Source organism: Labrus bergylta, chromosome 19, assembly GCF_963930695.1.
Source record: "Labrus bergylta chromosome 19, fLabBer1.1, whole genome shotgun sequence".
Taxonomy (NCBI): Eukaryota; Metazoa; Chordata; class Actinopteri; order Labriformes; family Labridae; genus Labrus; species Labrus bergylta.
In genome coordinates this window covers 3986721-4009116 of record NC_089213.1, presented here as the reverse complement: position 1 = coordinate 4009116, position 22396 = coordinate 3986721, and the positions used below count along the sequence as shown (strand labels likewise).

At 42.3% G+C, this 22396-nt stretch overlaps 2 protein-coding genes across 3 annotated transcripts in view; both read right to left on the bottom strand.

Moving 5' to 3' along the window:
- Positions 1 to 274: 274 nt before the first annotated feature.
- edn1 (endothelin 1) lies at positions 275 to 3313 on the bottom strand. Its single transcript, XM_020642314.3, has 5 exons — positions 3027 to 3313; positions 2681 to 2837; positions 2183 to 2332; positions 1815 to 1919; positions 275 to 1231 (listed from the first exon to the last, which is right to left on the bottom strand). Exons 1-5 carry the CDS (start codon positions 3085 to 3087, stop codon positions 1114 to 1116), a joined length of 591 nt encoding a protein of 196 aa, XP_020497970.2. The 5' UTR covers positions 3088 to 3313; the 3' UTR covers positions 275 to 1113.
- A 3585-nt stretch (positions 3314 to 6898) lies between these two features.
- The window catches only part of hivep1 (HIVEP zinc finger 1), a 49498-nt gene continuing 34000 nt past the window's right edge, over positions 6899 to 22396 (bottom strand). Inside the window, exons 2-8 of one of the 2 annotated variants that reach the window (XM_020642238.3) lie at positions 20163 to 20216; positions 11819 to 17604; positions 11578 to 11711; positions 11298 to 11473; positions 10187 to 10288; positions 8922 to 9448; positions 6899 to 8636 (exon numbers count right to left, since the gene is read on the bottom strand). In XM_020642238.3, the coding sequence (XP_020497894.2) occupies positions 7518 to 8636; positions 8922 to 9448; positions 10187 to 10288; positions 11298 to 11473; positions 11578 to 11711; positions 11819 to 17604; positions 20163 to 20216 (7898 nt within the window). In that variant the 3' untranslated portion in view covers positions 6899 to 7517. Of the gene's footprint in view, positions 8637 to 8921; positions 9449 to 10186; positions 10289 to 11297; positions 11474 to 11577; positions 11715 to 11818; positions 17605 to 20162; positions 20217 to 22396 lie in introns of both variants that reach the window. The other variant, XM_065947941.1, reaches the window with a different exon arrangement.

Genomic DNA, 22396 nt, shown 5'->3' with positions numbered 1-22396 from the left:
GTGCTCTGCTGTTATTCTCATCAGCTGCTGTCATGAATTCTGTGTAGGACATGGTCATTATCCAAAATCAATGTTTATCAAGATATGTATTGTATCATGTGGCTGTGGGAAATATCCAGCCCTAACGTTCACAGAGAATTTGAGATGCCTCGGTCGGTCCATTTCTCTGTTCTTGGGATGGATTATTTCTTATTTATTAGACATAAGAACCTTTTTCAGTCGAATAAACTCACACGAGAATACAGCACAGATTGATGACACGTCAAAGATGAAGGAGATGAAACAGTCTTTTTTTTTTTTTAAATAAGTGTAATACATTTATTATAATTGGGCCAAATGTTGGCACCTCGGTGACAAAACATTTCACAGAAATGACCAAGCAAAACGTGACAGACCAATATGGACATCAAATTACAAAAAAAAAGAATAAATAAATACATCAGATAGTAGCGAGCAATATAGATGACACATGTTAAGTGAAATATTAAATTATCATTTATGAGTGATAACATCCGAGTGGAGAAAACTCCCAGCAGCGACTGCAGTGCGACGCTACAATGACCTGATGAACAGGAAGACGACCTGCTCTGTAACAATCCAGTAAATCATTTCAGCCAGTGGAAAACTGTCACACGATCCCTTCTATGTGAGCTCGCCAAAGTTATGGCTTTATAAAATATAACAAGTGGGGACTGCCTTCACCCATACATGGCAGTGGTTTTGTATAATCTGTAACATTATATTGAATCCTTCCTTTAAAGTCTTTGAAATGCTCTTTGGTGGAGTCCGATGGAGTAACAGAGTCTGGCCCTGACACCTTAAGGATCGATCGCCGTCCTTGATTTTTGCAGACGAGGGGCCAAGTCCTCTGTTCAGCTTATCTCCTTTCACCCAGACTCCTTGTACGGTCTCTGACCTCGTTCTTCTGAGTGCGACTAACAGCTCTCTGCAGACGCCTCCCCCAAGCCAACATGGAGTACGCCTGTCAGGCGCATTGGGGCGCTCTAATGGCCTTCCACCGATGGCCTTTAGAGAAAAGATCCACAGTTATAAAACTCTTTCTCCCTCTCTATTTGACAAGGTGTGGAGTTTTTGTTGCTGTTGCTGTCTTCTTTAGGAGGCCGTGCTCCTGTGGCGCTGTCTCACCCTCCACTTCTCCAGCAGCAGGCGGGTTCTCAAGGCGGCCCTGACGGCTAGAGGTGACACCCGTTTCTTGTTGCTGTTCCTCATCCTGAAAACAAAGACGGAGAAGCAATCAGACATCTGACCCTTTAATCTTCCAGTTGTGTAAAAGGTAAAGCAATATCTGGGGTGGATTTTGAGCTTTCAGTCACTGATACTCAAAAAGTATGCCAAGTGTCATGCAGAACACCCCTGGTGTGACATGTTTGAGGAGAAGTTTGTGTTTCAAATTGTCAGGGTTTTAAGTATAACCATGATCGTACCTGTGTGCAGAGAGGAGCTCTACACTGTCATTAATCTCACAGATAAGTAGTGGAAAGTTAACGCAGCTCACTGAAGGTAAATTCCACACAATCTTATCGTACTCTTAAATATACTTATAATGCTGCTCAGGCATCAGGCATCATCATTTACAGGGAATTCTTTGCTTGAGGGTTAAATCTCGAAAATTCTTTCCACTCAAAACACGTGCTGACTGTTATTATCTCTCAGGCTCACCCATCTGAACTCTGGGAAATATTATGCACCCACCCTGAGATATTTTACACAAAAGAGCTGTGTGTTGTAATTGCCATGTACATTTGTTTTGCAAATAGACTTTAGGGAATTCAGCCTCCTACGGATTGTTTTACCTCTTAATCCTGCCTGTGTCGGCTGCCAGCTTGTGTTTGCACTGAGTCTCAGAGCAACCATCGCCCTCGGCGGAGTGGATCACAGTTTCTGGCGATGTCCCATACCTGTGAGCGGAGGCGCACAGAAAAACACACAGATGAGAGTGGATTCACATTTCAATTATTCACGCCTGCAGTTTCGACACATTCAGAGCCATTTAAATTGACTAAACTTGTTCCCACTCGTATTGGAAACAATGAAAATAAAAGATAGACTCGGGCGATTCCCAGCATCCCTGACAGCTCATATGATCCATATTGTTGTTATTGCTTGTACTCGAGATGTTTTTTGTTTTTTTAAAGCTGTGTTTAAAATCACAATCACTCACCTGGGGTGTTTATCCAGCCTGCAGAAGTTTCTGCATGTTGGGTCGTTTTCACGCACACACTTGCAGCGCGCTCCGCCGCCGGTTGCCATGGAGTCCGCGACCGCGCGCCTTCTCCTGGGAACGTTGCCCAATCCGTAAGAGACCACGCGCCTGAAAATTAAAACAGAGACACCATTAAAATCCAAACTCTTTAAATTAACGGAAAAAAACCGAGCACTTAAAGTTCAAAAGGTTTGTTTAAATATATGTAAGTAAGCTTGTATCACTTTTAAATTTAAATTTATCCGAGAAAACTTCTTTGAAGTTACACTTTTAAGAGTGTTCGCAACCCCATTCATGAAAAATTAACTTCCATATTTTTTTTGCGTTTCAAAATGATATTTGTTTTAGAAATGCATTGACTTGTTTTTTTGTCTTGTATTGAACAATGACTGCGGGATGCTAGAATTGCATCACTGCTGTAAAAAGAGAAAAGGTGTCAGGCTAGTAGTGACTTACTCAGGTGTGTTGACCCATATGATGTCCAGGTGGCAGAAGTAGAAGCACTCCCTGTCCAGGAAAGTGGCGCAGGAGCAGCGTTTGTTCCGCACATGGTGCACCTGGGTGGCGTTGGGATGCGCAGTGGGCATCAGATCTCCGGCAGGCGCTGACAGCACTGTGATGGAATCATTCTAATCAATACACTGCATATCAAACAAGACTATGCACAAAGCAAACATCGTGCTGCAAGTTTGGCTAAACGACACTTCAGAGAAAGTTACACATTTTATGAGATAAAGTGTAGGTGCGTAAATAAGTCATTCAAGTGCGACTTCTTAAACAAAAAAAACAGAAACGCAATTACCTGTGCACACAATCCAGGAGTACATCACCGACAACACAGAAATCAAAACGTATATATCCATTTTCCAGACTCTTCTTACTCAGAATAGTGCTAAAAAAAAACGTATAATCCTGCAGAAGTGAAAAAAGAAGCATCCAGTGTATCACTCCCTCGCAAAGTGTTTCGCTGATTATCCTCTTGAGATTTACGCAGGAGCGTGGAGGAGTCACTCTGGAGTCTCTCTGTCACTGTGGCCCCACATGTGCAGCTCTTTGACTTTATACCAGAGAGCTTCTCTCTCCTCCTCCTCCTCCTCCTCCTCCTCCTCCTGTGCAGTAGATACAGTCTTGTCCTTTTGGCTCGTATCCAGACTGTGTTGTTTGTTAGTATTTGCTCTCTGATACGGCGCCGTGAGGACTTTGAGATGCCTTGGTTTTGAGATGGGGAGGGGGGGGTGATTAATGCGACCTGTGCCATACTCCTGTTGGACTCTGGTGGATGAGCTGGCTGCAGTTGCAACTTTAAGACGGCAGGTGGCAGTCAAGCTACAGGATTCATTTCCCCGTTTAATGGTGAATATTGCATACAGAATGTAAGTGTAAAGCAGAATACAGATATGATGTTTTTAAGATTGACAGAAATATTACTAAAGCAGAAGTGAAATAAAAATCTACACCAATCAAAGTACTTCTTATTCTTCTTATTATTTCTAAGCAGCTATCTTGTAAAATATGCCTTTATGTTTGACCTCCATGATCTTGATAGGGCAACTTTTTACATACATTTTTTGCTAACTATGATTCTGCCTGTATGGTAGGAGAGGATTTAGCCCTCATCATGATCTGGATTAAGCATCTGAGTTTGGGAAAAAACTTTTCTAAATAAAACATCCCACTCTGTCCCTCAGAATATAATTATTGAGTTAAAAACTTACAATAGACACTGGATGTAAAAATCTGTAGTCCCCTTGGCAGAGGTCTTGGTAGAGATTAAACATTTCAAAATGTAATGACTTACAAAAAATAATAAACTTTATAAACCACTGTCTTGAGAAAGTTTTTAAATATTTTGTGAAATAACAAAAACAACAATAATGTCTTAATTATAATACAAATCCATCAGAGATAAAAACAACTTTCATTAAAAACAACAAAGTGGCTTTAGTAAGTGTTTCATGAATATAACTTAGTGCTTCATGTATCTAAATCAGTATTTATAGTCTATGAGGTAACCTGTTATCCTGATTCTATTGTATTGTAATGAATGAAACATCCTGCAGGTCTCGACCTCGTTCTTCATGTAGGCCTCCTACGATGTGGGATGTTAAAGTAAGACATCATATGACACAACACTCAAAAATATGGTCATAAATACTTTTATCATCCGTTACAACGACTTTTAAAGAAATGAAAACAGAAGCTTTTTCAATCCTGGAATTCTTCATTTTAGTTTCATAAAATAGTATATTATCTTACTTAGCAATTAATATGCTTTTTACATACAAAGACAATGTACATAGTGTGATACCCATTTTGTTTTCCATAAATGACATACCATTAAACAACACAACAAGCTCCACGTTTTATGAATTTATGAACGATTGCTGAAAGGTCAAACAGCCTGTTAATCATATGTTTCCTTTACCTTCGTTTGTAATTAACCCTGTAGGCTGAGGGGTGCTTTACCTAAATCACTTATTCTGTTACGCTGTGGGCACAGTGGAACATGAACTTTGTTGATGTGTGTGCGTATGTGTGCACACATGCTCAACATGGAAAAGTCTGGAGTAAAGTATCCTGACCTGCTGTGGCTCTGAGGCCCCCAATCAGAGCTGGAGTTAGAGTTTCCACTCACTACTGGAACAGTTTGCACTAATGGCCTTTTAGCCTTTTTTTCCTTTAAGAACAAAAATAACTTAGAAGAGAGAGGCATTAGTGGAACATTTAAATGTGCACACTCAAGTTTACATAGTTGAACCATAAAACTGTTGTGATATTTCATAAAAATGGGTTAAAAAAGAAAATCTGACCATGTTTGAGTTATTGAATCCTATGAGGTCTTAACTTCTTCAGCCTTTGAATTGTCTTAGCACTTGCACATAATGTCCTCTAGGGGTCACTGTTTGCTTTGCTAAACATCCACCCCTGTGAGAGGAGGGGAGAGATGATGGGGGTCTGTACTGTAGATGGATGAGTCACCCCTCTGAATGAGGTGGAACACGACGTTATCGCTGTAAAGCCTCTTGAGATAAGACAGAAGTTTCCCTTATTGGTGCTGGATTTCTTTATTTAGACCTGCTCCTTTGAGAGCGTATTATTAATACGACTCTTGGATTGAAGGTATAATAAGGAACACACAATATTTTATTCATCATGCGCCCTTTGTTGGATCAGAAACTACTGATTCTGATTGATGTGTCACTGTGATGATGAGAGTATCAAGAGGTTGTTTTGTTGCTGTCATCGTTTAGAAGACGTGGTATGCTGGGTTGGTTTGCCGTTTGAAACATCAAATTCTTGCTTTTTTTTCATCAATTCCTCCCTCTGATGAGCAACACAGAAAGACAAGAGAGTGGAACAGCCCTGATGAGGCTTACCAATACAATCACGACTGTTCTTTTGAATCAGAGTAGTGTCAGAGAGGCTCCAGAGGATCACATGTTGACCATCAGTAAAGTCTGGTTTGCAGGCGTTTAACTTGTGATGTAAAAAATCCACTATAGTCACCAAAAATATTGGTAGAGTTCTATCCCTTTTTCTCCGAGCTCTAATTGATTAGTCATACTAGATAACATTATACTTGTACTTTCATACTGTATACTTGTTTTAATACTTGTGAGCAATTATTGGAAAAGCAGCTTTTTTCAATTTGATTAATCTGCAAATTATTTTTCAAATTCTTAATTGCTTTATTGGGAAATCTTAAGAAAATCATTTGACATATAAACTTCTCATGACAGTTAACAACATGGTGATGCTTTTAAATGTCTTGATTTATCCAAAAGTAGAAAGAATAGTTGTGCACACCACCCCAAACGTTACAGGTGGTAATTTTTCCATTAAATGAAATGTAATTTCATTGGAGCAGCGATCTGGTGTGCGGACTATTCTTTCTACTTTTGGATGTTTTTCTGTTCAGCACCCAGTACTTTAGTTTTTGGTATTACTAGTTTTTGGTTGTGCGTGTTCTTTGATATTTTTGATTTATCCAACCAACACCAAAGATACGGTTATCATAGAAGAGCAAGAAAACCAAACAGTACTCAAACAGACTTGTTAAAAACTGAAAACAGAGCAAATCTCAGAATCGTTACCAACTATGTTTCTGTTATGATGTGAAATAATATGCTACCCCTGGTGTAAGATGTTGCACCAAAACAAGTTAATTACTACAAAGTAAATCAAATGCACCCCACAGTCTTGTGTTTGCACTCACATACAGTATCTTCCATCAGTTTGTACTGATTGATTCAATATAACAAAAGAATCAACATCTTTAAAGGTGCACTATGTAGAAATTTGAAAGTTGGAGAAGTGTACAGATTCTGTGTTATATGTTCATTACTCTACACACAAACTGTCCTCAGAGGGAAATGTGGTCCCTGTAACACTGTTTGAAGATAAAATGCTATGCGAAAGTTATGGTGGGGGGTGCACAACAGAGACACTGTAACTCTCCTGGTAGCTTTTTAGCTCCATACAGTGTCCAGGGACTCATTTTTTCTTTGAGTAAAGTTTGTGTATTTATCAGAAAATATAGCTTAGAATTGTTCAACTTCTCCGACTTTCAAATTTATGAAATATGAATGATTATCATCTGCAATCAATGTCCACTCCAGAGTCCCCCTTAAAACATGAAGTGAAGATTTCTAGTGAATTACTGATACAAAAACAAACAGCGACACCATTTTAATGTTTGTAAACAAATGTTTTACTGATACAGTTAAGAATATTGATACAGCAATGTAAAGCTACCATAACGCACATACCTATGGACTAATGAATCAGAATGGGCACTAGATGGATTATAATAAATATTTGAACACAACATCTGTACACAGAAACATTGCCCCTTTATCCATAGAAATGTACATATACCAGTACAACATTTATATTTCCATATATTTACGAATGACAAATCCAAAATAAAATTGATATCCTCAATTTGTATGCCTCTTTGACTTCCATATTTTTGAAATAAACACAAGCAACTACTGAATTTGTAAGGAATTATGTACAGGTTCCAAAACAAGAAACTCCATAAAGGCACAATTGTCTATACAACATGTACAAAAAAAAAAGATAAATGTCTGGAGCCGACAATAAAAGTAAAAATTAATGATTGGTCATCATTATATTTGTCATATGATTGCACATACAATATGAATGTCAGCATCTGTGCTTTGAAAGGTGATTTGCAAAGAAACAAATCCCCTGAAAAGTGTTTTCAGTCTTACAAAGTGACAAGAGTTACAAAAAGAGAGCAAGAAAAAACGTTCCACTTGTGGTGTTTTCAGGTGGCAATGACCAGTCTGTCTTCATCATCACTGGACACCTCATTATAGTCCTCATTTACGCTCTGCCAGCTGTTCACTAACCGAGTTCTTGGATGTGCATGATCACTAGCTGCTTCAGCCGGTGACTTTTGAGCCGGGTATTCTTGGCTCTCAGCAGCTAATGGTGGATGTTTCTGAGAGGATTCATCCTTTTCTCCTCTCTTGATAGTCTGTGTGAGCTCTCCACTGTTACCTCCAGCGCTCGCCCTGCTGCCTGAGATTGGTTCTGGTGAGCTGCTCACCTTTGAATGGGCAGGTGATGAGCCAGGCGTGCAGCTCTGTAAAGAACCAAGACCTTGTTCGCTTTGAGATGGCTGTGGTCCTGCAGCTTCAGGGCTTCCCTGCCTCTCCGAGGGCCCCGGTAGAGGACTCAAGGTGGAGAGAGGGCTGAGAGAAGGAATGATGGCAGGCAGAGCAAAGTTAAGTATCTGCAGACCATGCGTCTGGGGTCCAGTGCTGCTTTGGGAAGTGGGATTGGCAGCCAAAACCTGAAGACCGAGGGTGGCGTTTAGGGTGAGCCCTTGCGGGGAGAGCAGCTGTGTGGATGCCAGGCCTGTGTTGGTAAGCCCCATGAGGTTAAGTGTCTCCAGACCTAATGGTTGTAATGTTTGAGACTGCAGACCGGTGACCTGCCCTAAGGGGAAGCAGGGCAGAACACTACTGAGAGGCTCTTGCATCACAAGGGGCTGAGTGTGCACGCCGTCTGGTAGGGGAGGAGTGTTGGGAGCTGGTAAGGGGCTCGTGTTCCTGTGAATGACGCTCACCGCTGGAATGGTGAGTTGGACGGGACCGGCCTGTATTGGTAAGAAGGTGGAATAGGCTGCCAGGCCAGCAGGCACCAGCTGGATCCCCCCTACTGGGACCATGCTGTAAGAGGGGCGAGAAGGCTGCTGGGAGTGCAAGGGCAGGTGACTGAACAGGTGGGTTTGGGTCTGTGCTCCAGGTGTGTGGGAGAGACCCTGTGGAGGAAAGTTCATGAGACCTTGTGAAGCATAGAAGGAGGTCTGAGTCCCCCGGTCCACTGGAACACCTGGTTCACTGGTGGCCACAGCAGGAGGAGGGGCAGAGGAGATATCCTGTCAAAAAAAACAAAAAAAACAAATGACCAGTCAGTATCATTTCTTGACTGAAATGAAGAATAAGCCTTGCATATTTAGAGAGTTTAAGGTGAAATGGTTTTGGATCCATCCACCAAGCATAATCAGAACTAACAAGACGCAGTCACCTTTTCGGCGAAGCATTCACAGGAGCTTTGTTGATGTGCCTCGCATGCAGGATTCTAAGTATGGGTATGGATAGGAAAGAAGGGAGGCCGGCAGGGAGGGGTCAAAAGCAACACAACGAGAATACAAGGGTCTCACCTGGCCTAGCTTGGAGCCCTTGCCTGGCACGGGGGGACTAGGGGGGACCTCAAAGTCAGGGTAGTCGATGGACATCTGCCTGCACGGCGACACCGGGCTCATCATGTGCACTGACTCTGTGTCTGAGGTGTAGGAGTCGGATGTGGCGGCGACGGGTGGAGGAGAGTAAGGGAAGGGTGAGTGGCTGTGGAAAGAGCCCGAGATGCATATCTGCTTGCTCAGGGACACGGGGCTCATCATGGGGACAGAGTCTGAGTCTTGTGTGTGGGATTCAGGAGCTCGGGGCTGGGAGAGAGATAGGGAGACGGAGCTTATCGACATCTGGGCTAGGAGGGCGCTAGGAGGGACTTCAGCCTCTTTGCAGGGGATATGCTGCGGGCTGGCAGAGACCGAGGGGTTGGTGGAGAGGCCGGACTCTGCCTGGCTGTCCTCCTCTTCCTCCTCATTGTCATCCTCATCATCAGGGCCGTCGGAGTCATCCCCGTCTGAATCTTGACGGTCAGCACTGCTCACCTGACTAGGGTCTCCTGTTGATGAGAGAAAATGTAAGCAGGAAGTCTATTCCTGGTAACCCCCAGAATATGTGAGTCATCAGCGCTGGTATGAAAATAGATCGTCCCTTTAGGAGTACTGAACATTCATTCATTAAATCTCCTCTCTCATCAACACAGAGAGAGAATCCATCGGCAAAGAATGCGATTCAGTGACGTACTTCGCTGCTGCAGCAGTTTAACACCCTACATAACCATACGCCCCTGAGCTCCGTCACAAGACAGAGGTGGAAAAACAAATATGCTCTTAGAGACTGGGACCATAGAATGCTTTCAGGCAGCTTCTCTCTTGCTTTCTTTCTTTTTTTTTTTTTTTTTTTTCTAAAATTAGATGCAGCAATTTCCTCTTTCTAAACGCTGTGCATGCCTCCCACTCAGATTCAAGTTAACAGAGGAAGAAGCTGCATTTAGAATTTCTAATTAGACCGTAGCAAAGCTATTGATCGACATAGCAACAGAGGAGCAATCAGTGTTTTACATCTCAGGCCATAAACAGAACTATTTAAAGATTTGCAGTCTTATTTGAAATAAAAAAACAAATAAAAAGATCTGTGTTTGTTAAGTCACTGTTGCATCCATAACAATATACTTTAAATAAACCCCTGGATTTAAAGAGAAATGGTTCACATAGTTTGAGATGTGAAGGCTTTGAAAAACAGACTTTTATTTTCCACTTTATCTACCATATTAAGGCTGCTCAGTGAAGCACAGTACCTGAGTCCTCTGCATCCTGATCCTCGATGAGACCCTCGGGAACCCCCATCTCCATGCATTTCTTACTGTGGGCCTTGGATTTCATGTGCTTGGTCAGATTCCCTGCAAAAAAGGAAAGGCAGAACGGTCTTACGGGTGGGTAGAGCTTAAACAATAGCGCAGACGGAGTTTATGTAAGAGAATGCGGTCTCTGGGCGAGCTGTACGTAAAGGGTGAGTAACTGACAAAGACATTTTTAAATGAACGTGGGTTGCTCTGACACAAAGTACTTTTCTGCAGTGTGGTGTGGGTAGGCGAGTTTGATAAAGAATGGTGAATCATACTGTCTTAGTTGAAGAGATTGTAAAAAAAACCAAAAAAAAAAAACATATTTAATGTTATAGCTCCTAAGGAAAGAAGACGTCAACTGCAGTAGCTCTAAGCCACTAGGAATTTAATTTGTGTTCAGCTGCAGTAATGCACTGCTAATGTAAGATAGTACCTCTTAAGTTGTGGTGTTTTTTCATGGTGTAAAGTATGTGAGAATATAGTGTTTCTAGTCTTTTACTACCACATACAGTGCACCTCTTTTATTTTGGGAGAGCACACAGATGACTCAAACATCTCTAGACTGCATTAAAGGACAAAAAAAATCAAGTTCCTAGTTGATAGGGAAAGTGTAGAAAATAAGGATGTAACGGTATCGTCAATTTCACGATATCGAAAGATAAGAAGTGTAGTTTTGTGTTTGCTGCAGTGGAGCAGAGCGGACGGAATTTGGAATTTGGAACTACAAAGACCATCCTCCTATGCGCACCAACATCCTCTGCGCTGTACACCGGCATTATTTGTGAGGGAGTACAGAGAGATGATTTTAAAAATATGGATGCTCCAGCAGCTTTGAAATCTAACATGTGAAAGCATTTTGGTTTCCCCCGTGTGAAGAAATGGAAAAGGAGAAGGTGTCTTCACTTGTCTTTTTTTCTTTTTTGAATATCGTGAAAAATAGCGTACCATGGAATTGTGATTGTGATAATATCATATAGTGACATTTTGATGTTGTTATATCCCTAGTAGACGAGTAAAGGAGTAGATTTGAGCTCTCAACAGGGACAATTTACTGAGCGCTAACCTTTTGTCTTGAAGGAGAAGTTGCAGTGGACACAGTGGTATGGCCGGACGTCGGAGTGGGTGCGGATATGTTTGCGCAGCATGCTGGGCTTCTTGCAGCGGATCCCACATTCCTCACAAATGTATTTCCCACGTCCACGTCCACGTACATAAATATACTCCTCATTAGATTTATATCTGTAGGATTGGAAAACAGCCATGAGAGACACATAGGGCAATAGTAAAACTTAACAAAAAAGTCAAAACACAAATAAATTAACTTTTTCGTTTTTTAATCTTACCCGCCATCAAATATTTTGACTCGTCTTGGTTCCGTTTTAGATGCCACGTCCTTGTCCGACTCATTGCTTGCCTGAGGTTCAGGTGTCACTTTATTCCTGGTTTCAGCTGAATTCGGCTTCTGGGTTATTGGCACCTGCTGGAAGAAGTGATGAATGAATTTAAAAGAGATGACTTGTCTGATTTGACTCAAGAACAATGCTGCAACATGAGAGTAATTAAAAATGTAACCTTAGTGCTTACCTTTGGCATGACATCTTTCAGCTTGCCTGAGTAAGACAGGATATCAGATTTCTTGCTTGTTCTTATAGCTGAGGTGTAGTGCATTTTCTTGGAGCTCTGCTTGGAGTCAAAAAGAGACATGACCACTTTAGTGGGCAATCCAAGTGGGTTGGGGTTGTTGGGACTGACTGACCAGACAGCGTAGGCTGAAGTCTTCAGGTCAGTCTGTGGAACATGAAGAGGTTTCCTCTTCATTAGGAAACACCAGGTAAATGTGGTGGCAGTTTTCAGGCTGGGGAAAGAAAGGCGATGACTGTCCTTTGTGTTAACCACAGATACAGATGTGGTCAGTTTCATTTGTCCACCATGGAAACTGGAGGGCCTAATGGGAGATTTGGCCGGAGACCATCTCTGTTCATCAACTTTTTCTTGGGGCTTCAGAGAATTACTAACTGGCATGGAGTTGACCTGGCTACATGTTGTAGATTTTTGGGTAGGTCCTTCTTCCTCATGAATAACAGTGCTTGTGTGTTTTTCCAGCCCAGTACTGTCTGGTGACATTGGCTTAACTTCATCAGTTGCCTCTGACTGTTTCTCTCCATCTGTTTTAACCTGTGGCAGAGGTGGGGCCTCAGTTTCAATGGGACTGTCCACTGGCTCGGTTGTGCAAACCTGCCTCACCAGTGTTAGCTTCCTTTGTCTTGTAACCTCTGACATCTTGCTGTTAAGATAGCTGACTGACCTTCCATCAGTTAAACAGGCCACACCATGCTCATCCTTAGCCCGCTTCTGGTGTTTTTCCATGTAGATGTCCAGGCTGTTTGCAGGTGACAGCATTCGTTTACTTGAGGCGGTGGGTTCGTGCTGTGGGCATAGAGTTACTGATGCCAGTTTCTGAGTGCAATGTAAAGACCCAAGGGAAGGTGCTCGTTCTCCTGAATGCATATGAGTGCTAACTGTTGGAGTCCTATCCTTTACAGTAGGTAGCGTTTGAGTGTCACTATCTACGCTGTGACTGGATAGAAGGCTATTTTTATTTGACACAGAGAGAGCAGGGTGCATCTGCTCATGAGTTATGAGGATCTGAGGCAATGGTATAGTGCCTGCTTGGGTCTGATCAAATAGGTCCTTTTGCTGTTCTCCTGACAGAACAACGGTCTGTGTCTTAATCTCAGAGGCCTGTTGATTTGGTTGAGCAACATAAACATTTGTGCGTACATCTGAAGACTTTGAAATGCTCAAAACTGGATTGGCAATAGGTATTGTCAAAACTGGTAGGGCAATCTGAGTTGCCTGAGTGTTGGCAAATGAAAATGTTTGGCTTGCTCTCAGAGCAGGAGATGTTAGTTGGTATTTGGGCACAAAACTTTTCTTTTCTTCAGAGTCAGCTGGTTTGTTTTGTATATTCTGGCGACAAACTAAGATCTGACTCTGTGGTTGTTGTAACTTTTGGCATATTTGAACCCTTGAAGTTTGATGCCAAGGGTGCGGAAGGCCATGGACTTGAGGTTGCTGAGTTAGACTACCCAAATGAATGCTCTGCACAATTTGCTCGTTGTTTTGCAAAGGCAGCTCCCCAGTACGCAGAATAAATGGCTGAGCCATGGTCTGCCTATTGGCAATGTGAATCTGATGGCCTCTATTCTGAGTTAAAGAGCTAACATTTGAAGTGGCAGGTTTATCTATAGGTATGACAACCTTCCGGACAGGTTGCTGACTTTCTGGGCCTATCTTTAAAGACATTTGACGGACTAAAGGCCCTCGCCTCCTTTCAATAAGTGGCACCTGGGGAGCGTGTAAGATTTGTCCACTTTTGTGTTGGCCAACAGGTGACAGAGATCTGCTGGGGGACACATTGCCACAGTCAAAGGACTTGCTACGGTAGTCACATGAAATCTCAACAGATGGTTGAGTACAAGTGATTTGTTCAGATGCAGCCCGCCTCATAATTCCAGGCACACCAAGGGTATTGAAGACTGTAGGCAAACCTTGAGGCTCCTGAACTTTGCTAAAACACTCTCCTCTGGAAGGACTCTCTGACCTAGACGTCTCCTCTCTGTCAAAAGAGGCCGAGACACTGGAACAACGAGAAAGACTACTGTCCCTGCTCAGGCTCCTTGATAAGCTGGACTCAAAACTAGATTCACCTGAGGATTGGTCCATTTGAGCCAGACGAATTCTTTTCTTTTTCGGTGGAAGTTTCTCCGCTGGTACCTTTGACAAGCTCTCACTTCTCTGAGGCCAGCTGAACTGATCTGTAGGCTTATCTGCTTGCTCAATAGTATGTGTTTCATGCTCTCTATCTGGTTCCTCGGTGACTAGAATCTCAGGGACCTGAATGTTGTTTTGACGAACGAGACGAGAATGATGGACAGGAGTTGAGTTTTCATCAACATCTCCTACTGAGCCATCACAGCACTGTTCCTTTAGTTGTTTTTCATAGTCAACACTCTTGGGTTTGGCTATTTTTTCATGATAACTGTCCACTGTAACATTTGCTTTTGCATCTGTCTTGAGCTTGTTTAGGGGATCCTTCTCCATGCCATCAACAGGAGAGGCCCTGTCAATCGAATCTGTCTCAAATGAATTTGGTCTGCTGAGAGAATTGGTGTGTCTAATAACTGAAGTACCACTGCCTTGCCTTTGAAGTTCTCCCTTGGTAGAGGTGCATATCTGGGTTTCTCGTATTGGTGACAATCTGGATTCTGAAGTATTAAGACCTCTTGCTACAAGTTGAATCTGAGGTAGCTTTGTTTGGCTGTTTTTAGGCTGTATGTCCACAATAACATTATGCTGAGAAAAAGTCTGACTTGCAAGAACAGATGGTAGCTCAAAACTTACGGAACAGGGTGGAATGGTATCAGTAGGAGATTGATCATCCTCATCTCCAACACTTTTCATTTTCCTTCTCTTTCTAATTGATGTCTGTTGATCAAGTATCCCCGGGCCACTTGATGATCTTGAGACTATGGGCTGCATGTTTACATGAAAAACATCTTGGTCAGTTTCTTTTACACTGACTGGCTTGTTTTTTGGACCATGAAGCTCAGAGCAATAGAATTTCTTGTGCGTTTCAAAATTCTCCAACTTTCTGTACCTGTTACGACAAGTTTCACATTCATACATTGTACCTTTATTCTGTTGAGGCTTTTTGTTTCTGTCCTGACTGTGCTCAAAAGATCTACTTCTTTGCATTAGTTCTGTGGAACTACTTTGGCCATGATAGCCCTCGTCCATGGAGCGGACAGTATGAAGGCCATGCCCCTCACTTGTGGAAGAGTCCTCCACTGCTGCCTGTCTGACCAAGGTACGAGAATGTATTGCTGGATTTGGGGTTGATGGGGCTGATGAAAATACATCATCATTCAATGAACTAATTTTTTCGTCAAATGACTGACAAATTCGCAAAGGGTGGGGAAGGGGGGGAACATTAATGGGAAGATTAGAGTGTCCTGGTGTAGTAGGCATTGAGTTACTTCTTGTTATTGGCAAACAATCCATTGGTGGGTATTGGGAAGGTACAGAGAGAAGAAATACTGGCTTTGATTTATCAGTGGGAGTGAATGGGGACTTAGGAATGTCTGAGCTGGAACTTGACCTCCTCCCAATTGGTTTAAGATCAAACTGAAAAGAGTCTTTAAATATGTAGGATTTAGGGGAGTCTATGCTACCTCTCCTTGAGAGAGAAGTCCTCCTTGGCTTTACACTGTCCAGCTGCTTATTGTCAACCACTGCCTCATTGTCAGATATCAACTTTGAAATTCGTTCTTCCAGAGAGAGTGCTTTGACTTCTAATGGTGGACGCATCTGTCCCTCTGTGGCCCTTGACTTTTGCTCAGCTACCACATGCATAACTGTGCTAACCACAGGAGCAACATTGGTAAGACTATTCTTGGCAATGTCAATATCTACTGGGGGAGTTATCTTAACAAATGGACTGGGTGGACTCATTGCTTGGTCAGCGCTTTCAGAACGCGAGAAGTACCCAGAATCCGTACTTCCCAAACTGCGGGGACTAAGAAGACACTTCATCTGTTGCTGTTGAGAAAAGTCTGTAGCTTGTTGCCTCTGAAGCTGAGCATGACCACCTAACATTGGAGACTTGCATTGTAGGTCTTCATCTTCACTGACAGTATCTAGGGAGGTGTTCGTACCATCCACTTCTTTCAGAGATGACAATACTGTGATGCTTGATCTCAGGTTAGCAGTCTGGAACTCTCTTTGACGTTGTGCAGCAGCTTGCTCAGGTGCTGCACCTGTAACTCTTGGACTATCTGCCCTCATAGGGGAGACATTAACTGGGTATACAACAACTTTTGGTAGTGCAGCTGTCACTTTGGGCTCATGAGCCTTCTGACCGGGGGCAAGTTTGTTTGACTCAAATACAGCCGATGAGTCAGCCTCTCTGTGGCTTGCTTGAGCTGAACCTGCACTTTGCAAACTATTTTCAGACAAAGCTGCAACACTGCTCTGTGATGAGTCAGGGTCCAAATCTGCGGTGCTACTTTCCTCATCACTGTCCCCACTCTCCTCCGCCTCTGAATGTGTACCAAGTGCTTTGTCGGATTCTTGAGATAGTGACCCACCTCCAGATTCAGATCGCGCAATGAGACCCAGCTTTATAGCATGAGCATGTGATTTCTTGTGCTTGTACAAGTTGCTCTTGGTTTTGAAAGAAAAGCCACAAGTAACACAGGGGTACGGTCTCTCTCCTGTGTGTGACCTTATGTGTTTGAGCAGCACACTGGGTTTTGCACATGGCCGGCTGCAGTATTCACAAACATACTTTCCTGGCTTCTTAGGCTTTTGGTCTTTGTAAACCTGTTCAGCACCAAAGTTCATTACAGTGGTCATCTGAACTTGGTTGCTGCCAGGTGTTACTGGCACCTGAATGGTGCTTGGAACACTTGCTGAAAGGGACTGGCATGTCTGCACAACTGGTGGTTGGCTTTGTGGCAAAGCATTGGAGCCCGAAGGAACAGGCGCATGAGTTATGGTGGATGGTCCAGTATTAAAGCTCATGTGCAAGCTAGGTTTTTCAGGATTTGATGCAACAGGCATAAAGTGCGGTGTGGCAAGCTGAGACGACTGCATGGGGGTACCCTGTGTAGATGTCTGCACATTTCCTTGTAGTGGTGCTGAAATGCCAATGAAGTTGCCTTGTTTGTCAATATAATAAGTCTGCATATGAGGAGGTTGGGTCCGGAGACCAACGTTAACAGCTGGCATTGTTGTTAATTCTCCACTATGTTGAGCTTTAAAGTTGGAGGCTGGTTTTCCAGTGGCATGCAAGGAGTGTTTCCTCTCAGCCAGTGTACTAAAGTCAGGCTCCATGGCCTTAAGTAAAACATCAAGTGAAGCACTGCTGTGGTAAGGATCTCCCTCTAAGATGGGGCTCTTGTTGTCTTTAGGCTGAGATTCTGTAGCAGTAATCAAAGAGCTCTGTCCACCATCAGTGGAATCAAGTGCTGGCAGTCTAGAAGACGTTTCCTCCGGCTTCAGCCTTTCACTGCCGGTTGATGATGACCCCTCGCTTGGGGATGCTGTAATTGGTTGGGCATATTGTCGTTCTCCTTTCCCACTGGGGGATGTTGAAGGTTTGTGGGAAGGGCTGTTGGAAGAGGAACAGCGAGAAGTTGTACTTTCCCTGGACGGTGCTCCGTGGGGCACAGCTTCAGAAGTTTTCAACTGTAGGGGCTTCTTGACTGGGGATTTGGGAATTTTTTCCAGCCGATTCTCTGCAACAACCTTTTTCCTCTTCAGGCCTTTTATGTTTTCTGCATTTCTTTGTTCTCTTTCAGATGTCCCTGGAGAAAGACACAAAAAAACATTGTAAGACATTTAATAGTACTTATAGTTATACTTTAAAGGGTGCATTCCTGATAATAAAAATGCATGGGTGTTGTCTACCTGCCCAGGGACAACAGATCCAAATTAGCTATTACCCAACTGTTGTGCAATAACTTTTAATTGTGGGCTGTCCCTTTAAAAATAAACAATATAATTAAATTGATTATGTGGACTGTAATTTTAAACTATAAATATTTGAGTGTTATTACTTTAGGATAAACATGTAACCATGACACCATAATATCATGTAGCAATGAGGTAATGCCTTTACTGTGAATTCAGTTTTATCAACAACTTGTTTATCTGTAACTGGATAGGGATACATTCTATAATCTAGACACAACACCCTTACTTTTATGTATTTTCTGTGTGACTCATACCAAAGAGGCCCACACTTCATTACATAAGGTAATGATCATTTTTCCCTTTCTTGTTTTCAGTATCGGCATATTGAGGTTGGGCTGATCAGAGATATAACACACAAGTCAATAAAAAGAAACTGCATTCCAACTCTACGGCAAAACTGTTACAAAAGGCTGCACTCATCTGCTGTCCCATATTTGTTGAGTCGGCCCTGTGCTGGTGAATCAGCCGAATGTTTTGAAAGACATGTTGCATAATGTTACCAGTGCCCTGTCACAGTTTCCTGGCTTATGTAGGTATTTCCCAAGATGAGGTCAGGGTTCCTTCAAGGACTCTAGCATAATTAGATTGGGGAACGCCTTGTCTTTATATAAATTAATCCATTCACTTAAGAAAACATGCAACCAAAGAACTTTTAGAGCAACAGACAAGAAAACATAAATCCAGTGACTTTTGTTTTGTTTTACAACGCATCCTAAATGACCTCTTCATTAAGAAAGGTAGTTGCATAATCTGCAGTGGAAAGAAAAAAGGATTAGTCCTCCACCCACTACCTGAACAAGTGTGCCAAAGATGTTCCATGACTTCACCAAAGATTTTCCGTTCTTAAAAATTCCTTCTAAACAAAAACATTGACCCTTTCTGTGTGCAGATGTAACTTTCCTGTTCTAAAAACCCCCCCAAAAAACGTTGATCTTAAACATAGATGACGAGCAGAAATGCTTGATACTATTTCCCCCTCTCTGAATAGTTACACATTCTTTAATTATTGTGTGTGAATTTAAATATTTATGTAAAGATCCTGGTTTAATGATAAAGAGTGAAAGACTTAACTTCTTATAAAGGCTGTTCTCAAAGGGATTAACCTTTGACTGGCCAGCACGACAGGACGTCAGTACCTGTGTGCAGAGGACTGAGATATTTTTAAGTGTACTCGTTCTGTTCAGTGTCTACACCCAACCTAAAGTACAGTGGATGGAAGCACGTAAGCTGGGTGTTTGAAATGGACAATGCTGCAGTGATGAGTAAGCTCAGGTTACACAAGGGCTCAACACAACTGGCTTTTCTGTTTTCAGTGTAGTTACATAAGAACCCACAAAACAAAAGAAAATGTTCTTTTGAGTGTTAACAATGGCATTGGTGTAGCTTCACTGGGATGACAGTGTTACAGATACAGATGCATGTTTTGAAAATAAAGAAGGCACACAGTTTGCTTTCCTGTGAACCAACATATTTAGCTGAAGTATAACTTAAAAAAAAACCTTTAAAATTAAATTCACTTCAAATAATCAATATGATATTTCACTGCTAACACACAGGAGAAAATCCATGGTCAAATGTATGAAAAACTAGGATTATACCAACTATATTTATATTTTTATAACTATAATTAAACCTCTATATCTATAAAAGAGTAGTATTTACTCAGCAGTTAATCAAAATTAGTCTTATTTATTGCAAATGTGCATTTGGCATCTGATGCAGAAATCTGAATGCTACCCTGCAGCTGGGCCTTCCATTGTAACAACAGGTAAGCAGTTATTTTTAACTTCATTCACATACACTTTCTAAGGAAACAAAACAAATCAATACATGAGTTCCATTAAATCACAACTCAGTAGGTGAAAAAATTGATTCATGTAAAAATCGAAATTCTTATCTCTGAGATTTTAAATAGATTCATAAAATCGAAAAAAAAAAAAAAAAAACATTTGGGGGGCTAATCAGTCACTCCCTGCTAAAGTGCTAAGGCTAGCTCTTTACGATGTAAAATACCAAACGGAGCATGAAAGAAATGCAGCCAGTCTCACAGATGACTAGAGTGGATCCTGAAGTGTGTACTAACTCAAAAATAAACTTTGAATTATGAATCCAGAATCGAATCGTGACCCAGAGAATAGAAATCGAATCGTGAGACACCCAAATATTTCCAGCTCTACAGGTCAGTACTTAGAAAATGCAGAAAAAACAATACAGCTATTGATTGCATTTTCAATTCAACACAATTTAATTCACATTCATTTTAATGCTTTAAGTTGAAAGTCAGCTTAAAACATCTAATTTGTTATTTTAACCTGCCAGGTTGGAATAAGAAACCAGAAAATAAAAACAGTATTTTCTTCCATTCAAACCTTGATGAAGTATTTCTTACCTTTCTGTGGGCCTTTGGGGTCTTTAAGCTCTTTTTGTGCCTCTTCAATTTTATCTGTAAGACAAGAAGAGAAAGCATTTTCAGCACAGGGAGAAGTGTTGCATGGAGGCACACGGACTCTTGCTCCACAGTGAAGCCGGTGCAGAATGTAACTAATGATACTGGGGATGCTTCCCACACGGCTGCAGCAGCATGAAGGTCTTTCAAATGAAAAGCAGATATTCTTCCATAGCTGAGAGAGAGTGCACTATTCCATTATGGAAACTACTTTAATCACGGAGGGGGCAAGCCTGAGTGCACACACAAGAGTCACACAAGCATACAAGCACACACACACATTCATTCACCCTCAATGTACACTCAGAACAGACACAACAGCGTGTGAATGTATATATGTACAGGTTAAAGTTTGCAAACAAGTCAATATGCTGGGGTTCATTCTCATTATCACAGAGTGAACACCAACCCACAGATCAATTTGCATATTCAAATAGCGTTTACACCCCTCGGGGGGAGGACAAATTAATTCCACTCAGGTCTTTTGTACGTCACAATCATCACCCACAATCCCGCAGGTAGAGAACCTGTTACTTTATGAAACCATATGGACGCGTGGGAGGTGATGCAGTATTCACCGTGCGTTACTGTAATCTATATTAATTATATAGTCTGGCTCAGCGTGGCGAGGATTTCTTATACACAGAGGGAAGTGGGTTAGCTCCTTTGTTTTAAAATGTGTTTATTTAACCGTAATATTTTAAAGTGCAAACTAAAAGACGAGTTTGTTTGTCTTGTGACCTTGAGGAGATCTGGTTCACCCTCTGTTTCCCTCCCTGCTGTTCTCTTCACTTTCTGTTGTGTGGAACATGTTATGCCAAGCTTGCTGCAGCTACATTTTTTTGTTTACTATAAACCAAAAATAATCTGTTTCGTCTGGAAGCAATAAACACCAACTCAGGATGTGCAGCGAGCATATCTTCAGCCGTATCTGAGAAATCTGAAGCTCTGAGTGTTCTACATGTAACGCCCTCACATTAGCAGAAAGTAGGAGCCCTGTAGTGTAGCATGTTTCTGTTTCTCCCATGACCAAGGAAAGAAGATGGAAAAAATAAAACCCCTCTGAGGCTTCTTTGCCCTGAACATGACATTAAAGTGCAATAAGAGTCCTCGAGGACCAGCGGTTAGAATTCTGTCCTAGATTGCACAAACGTTAATGGAGGGTGAAAGAGGATGTTCTTCTGCGGTTCCCAAAATCACAGTGTGATGCCGGGAATAACCAGGGGGGGGGGGGGGGGGCGAGGGCGGGCCACAGAAGAGGTCAGTAGATTATGTCATCATGAGTGTGTGTGTGTGTGTGTGTGTTACTGTGGGCACACCCTTCACCCTCTCTCTCTCTCTCTCTCTGTGTATATCCCCGGCACACGCCACAGATTACATAACGCGTCCCCACCCCTGTGCTGCCGTGAAGCAAAACAAAGGCGCCCTGCCAGCAGAAACACAGCAACCGAGGCTCATACGGAGCGGGCACGGCGTTTTGTTTGTTTGTTTGTTTGTTTGTTTGTTTGTGTGTGTGTGTGCGTGTAGACAGAGAGGAGTAACAGGTGTGTGTGCGTCTTCTTATATTCACATAAATATGAGCATGTGAACTCCCTCGCCCTCCTACTAAACCATCAGGTAGGCTGTGTGTTTTCCTGGCACTGCCGCGGTGTTTCTCCAAAGTCAGAGGATGCCCAAGCTTCCCCTGATGCTAACCGTGGCTCAACCCCGCAGCTTCCTCCCTGTTATTATCCACCAATTTGAGTATATTAAGTGCTTACTTTTGCGGTGCGCAGGCTCACATGTAGATGTTTTGCTAGTATGTGCTTCATTGTGTGCACAGCCTGCTACATGTGTCTCGAATTAGACCGCACTGGAAAAAAAAACCCGAGGCACAAAGTGATTACTGCTCAACAAAAATCTTATTAGTGGTTCTGTATGGTAGTGTAAGCGGCTATAGATCAGATTGCACGTCTTACATAAGAAGCCACAAACAAGACCCCTCATGCCGAACGACACCCATGATGGAGTCAAGCTCTGAGACACGGAAAAGAAAGACGGGAGCGCCAGCCCAAATGAGTGGAAAAGGACGAGGCAGAGTTCCCCCCCTAAAAAAAAAAAAAAACGAGCACAGGAAAAAAATATATTCCATCCTCAGCGCCTGAGTTATTAAACCAGCAGGGGATGATTATAAGCTT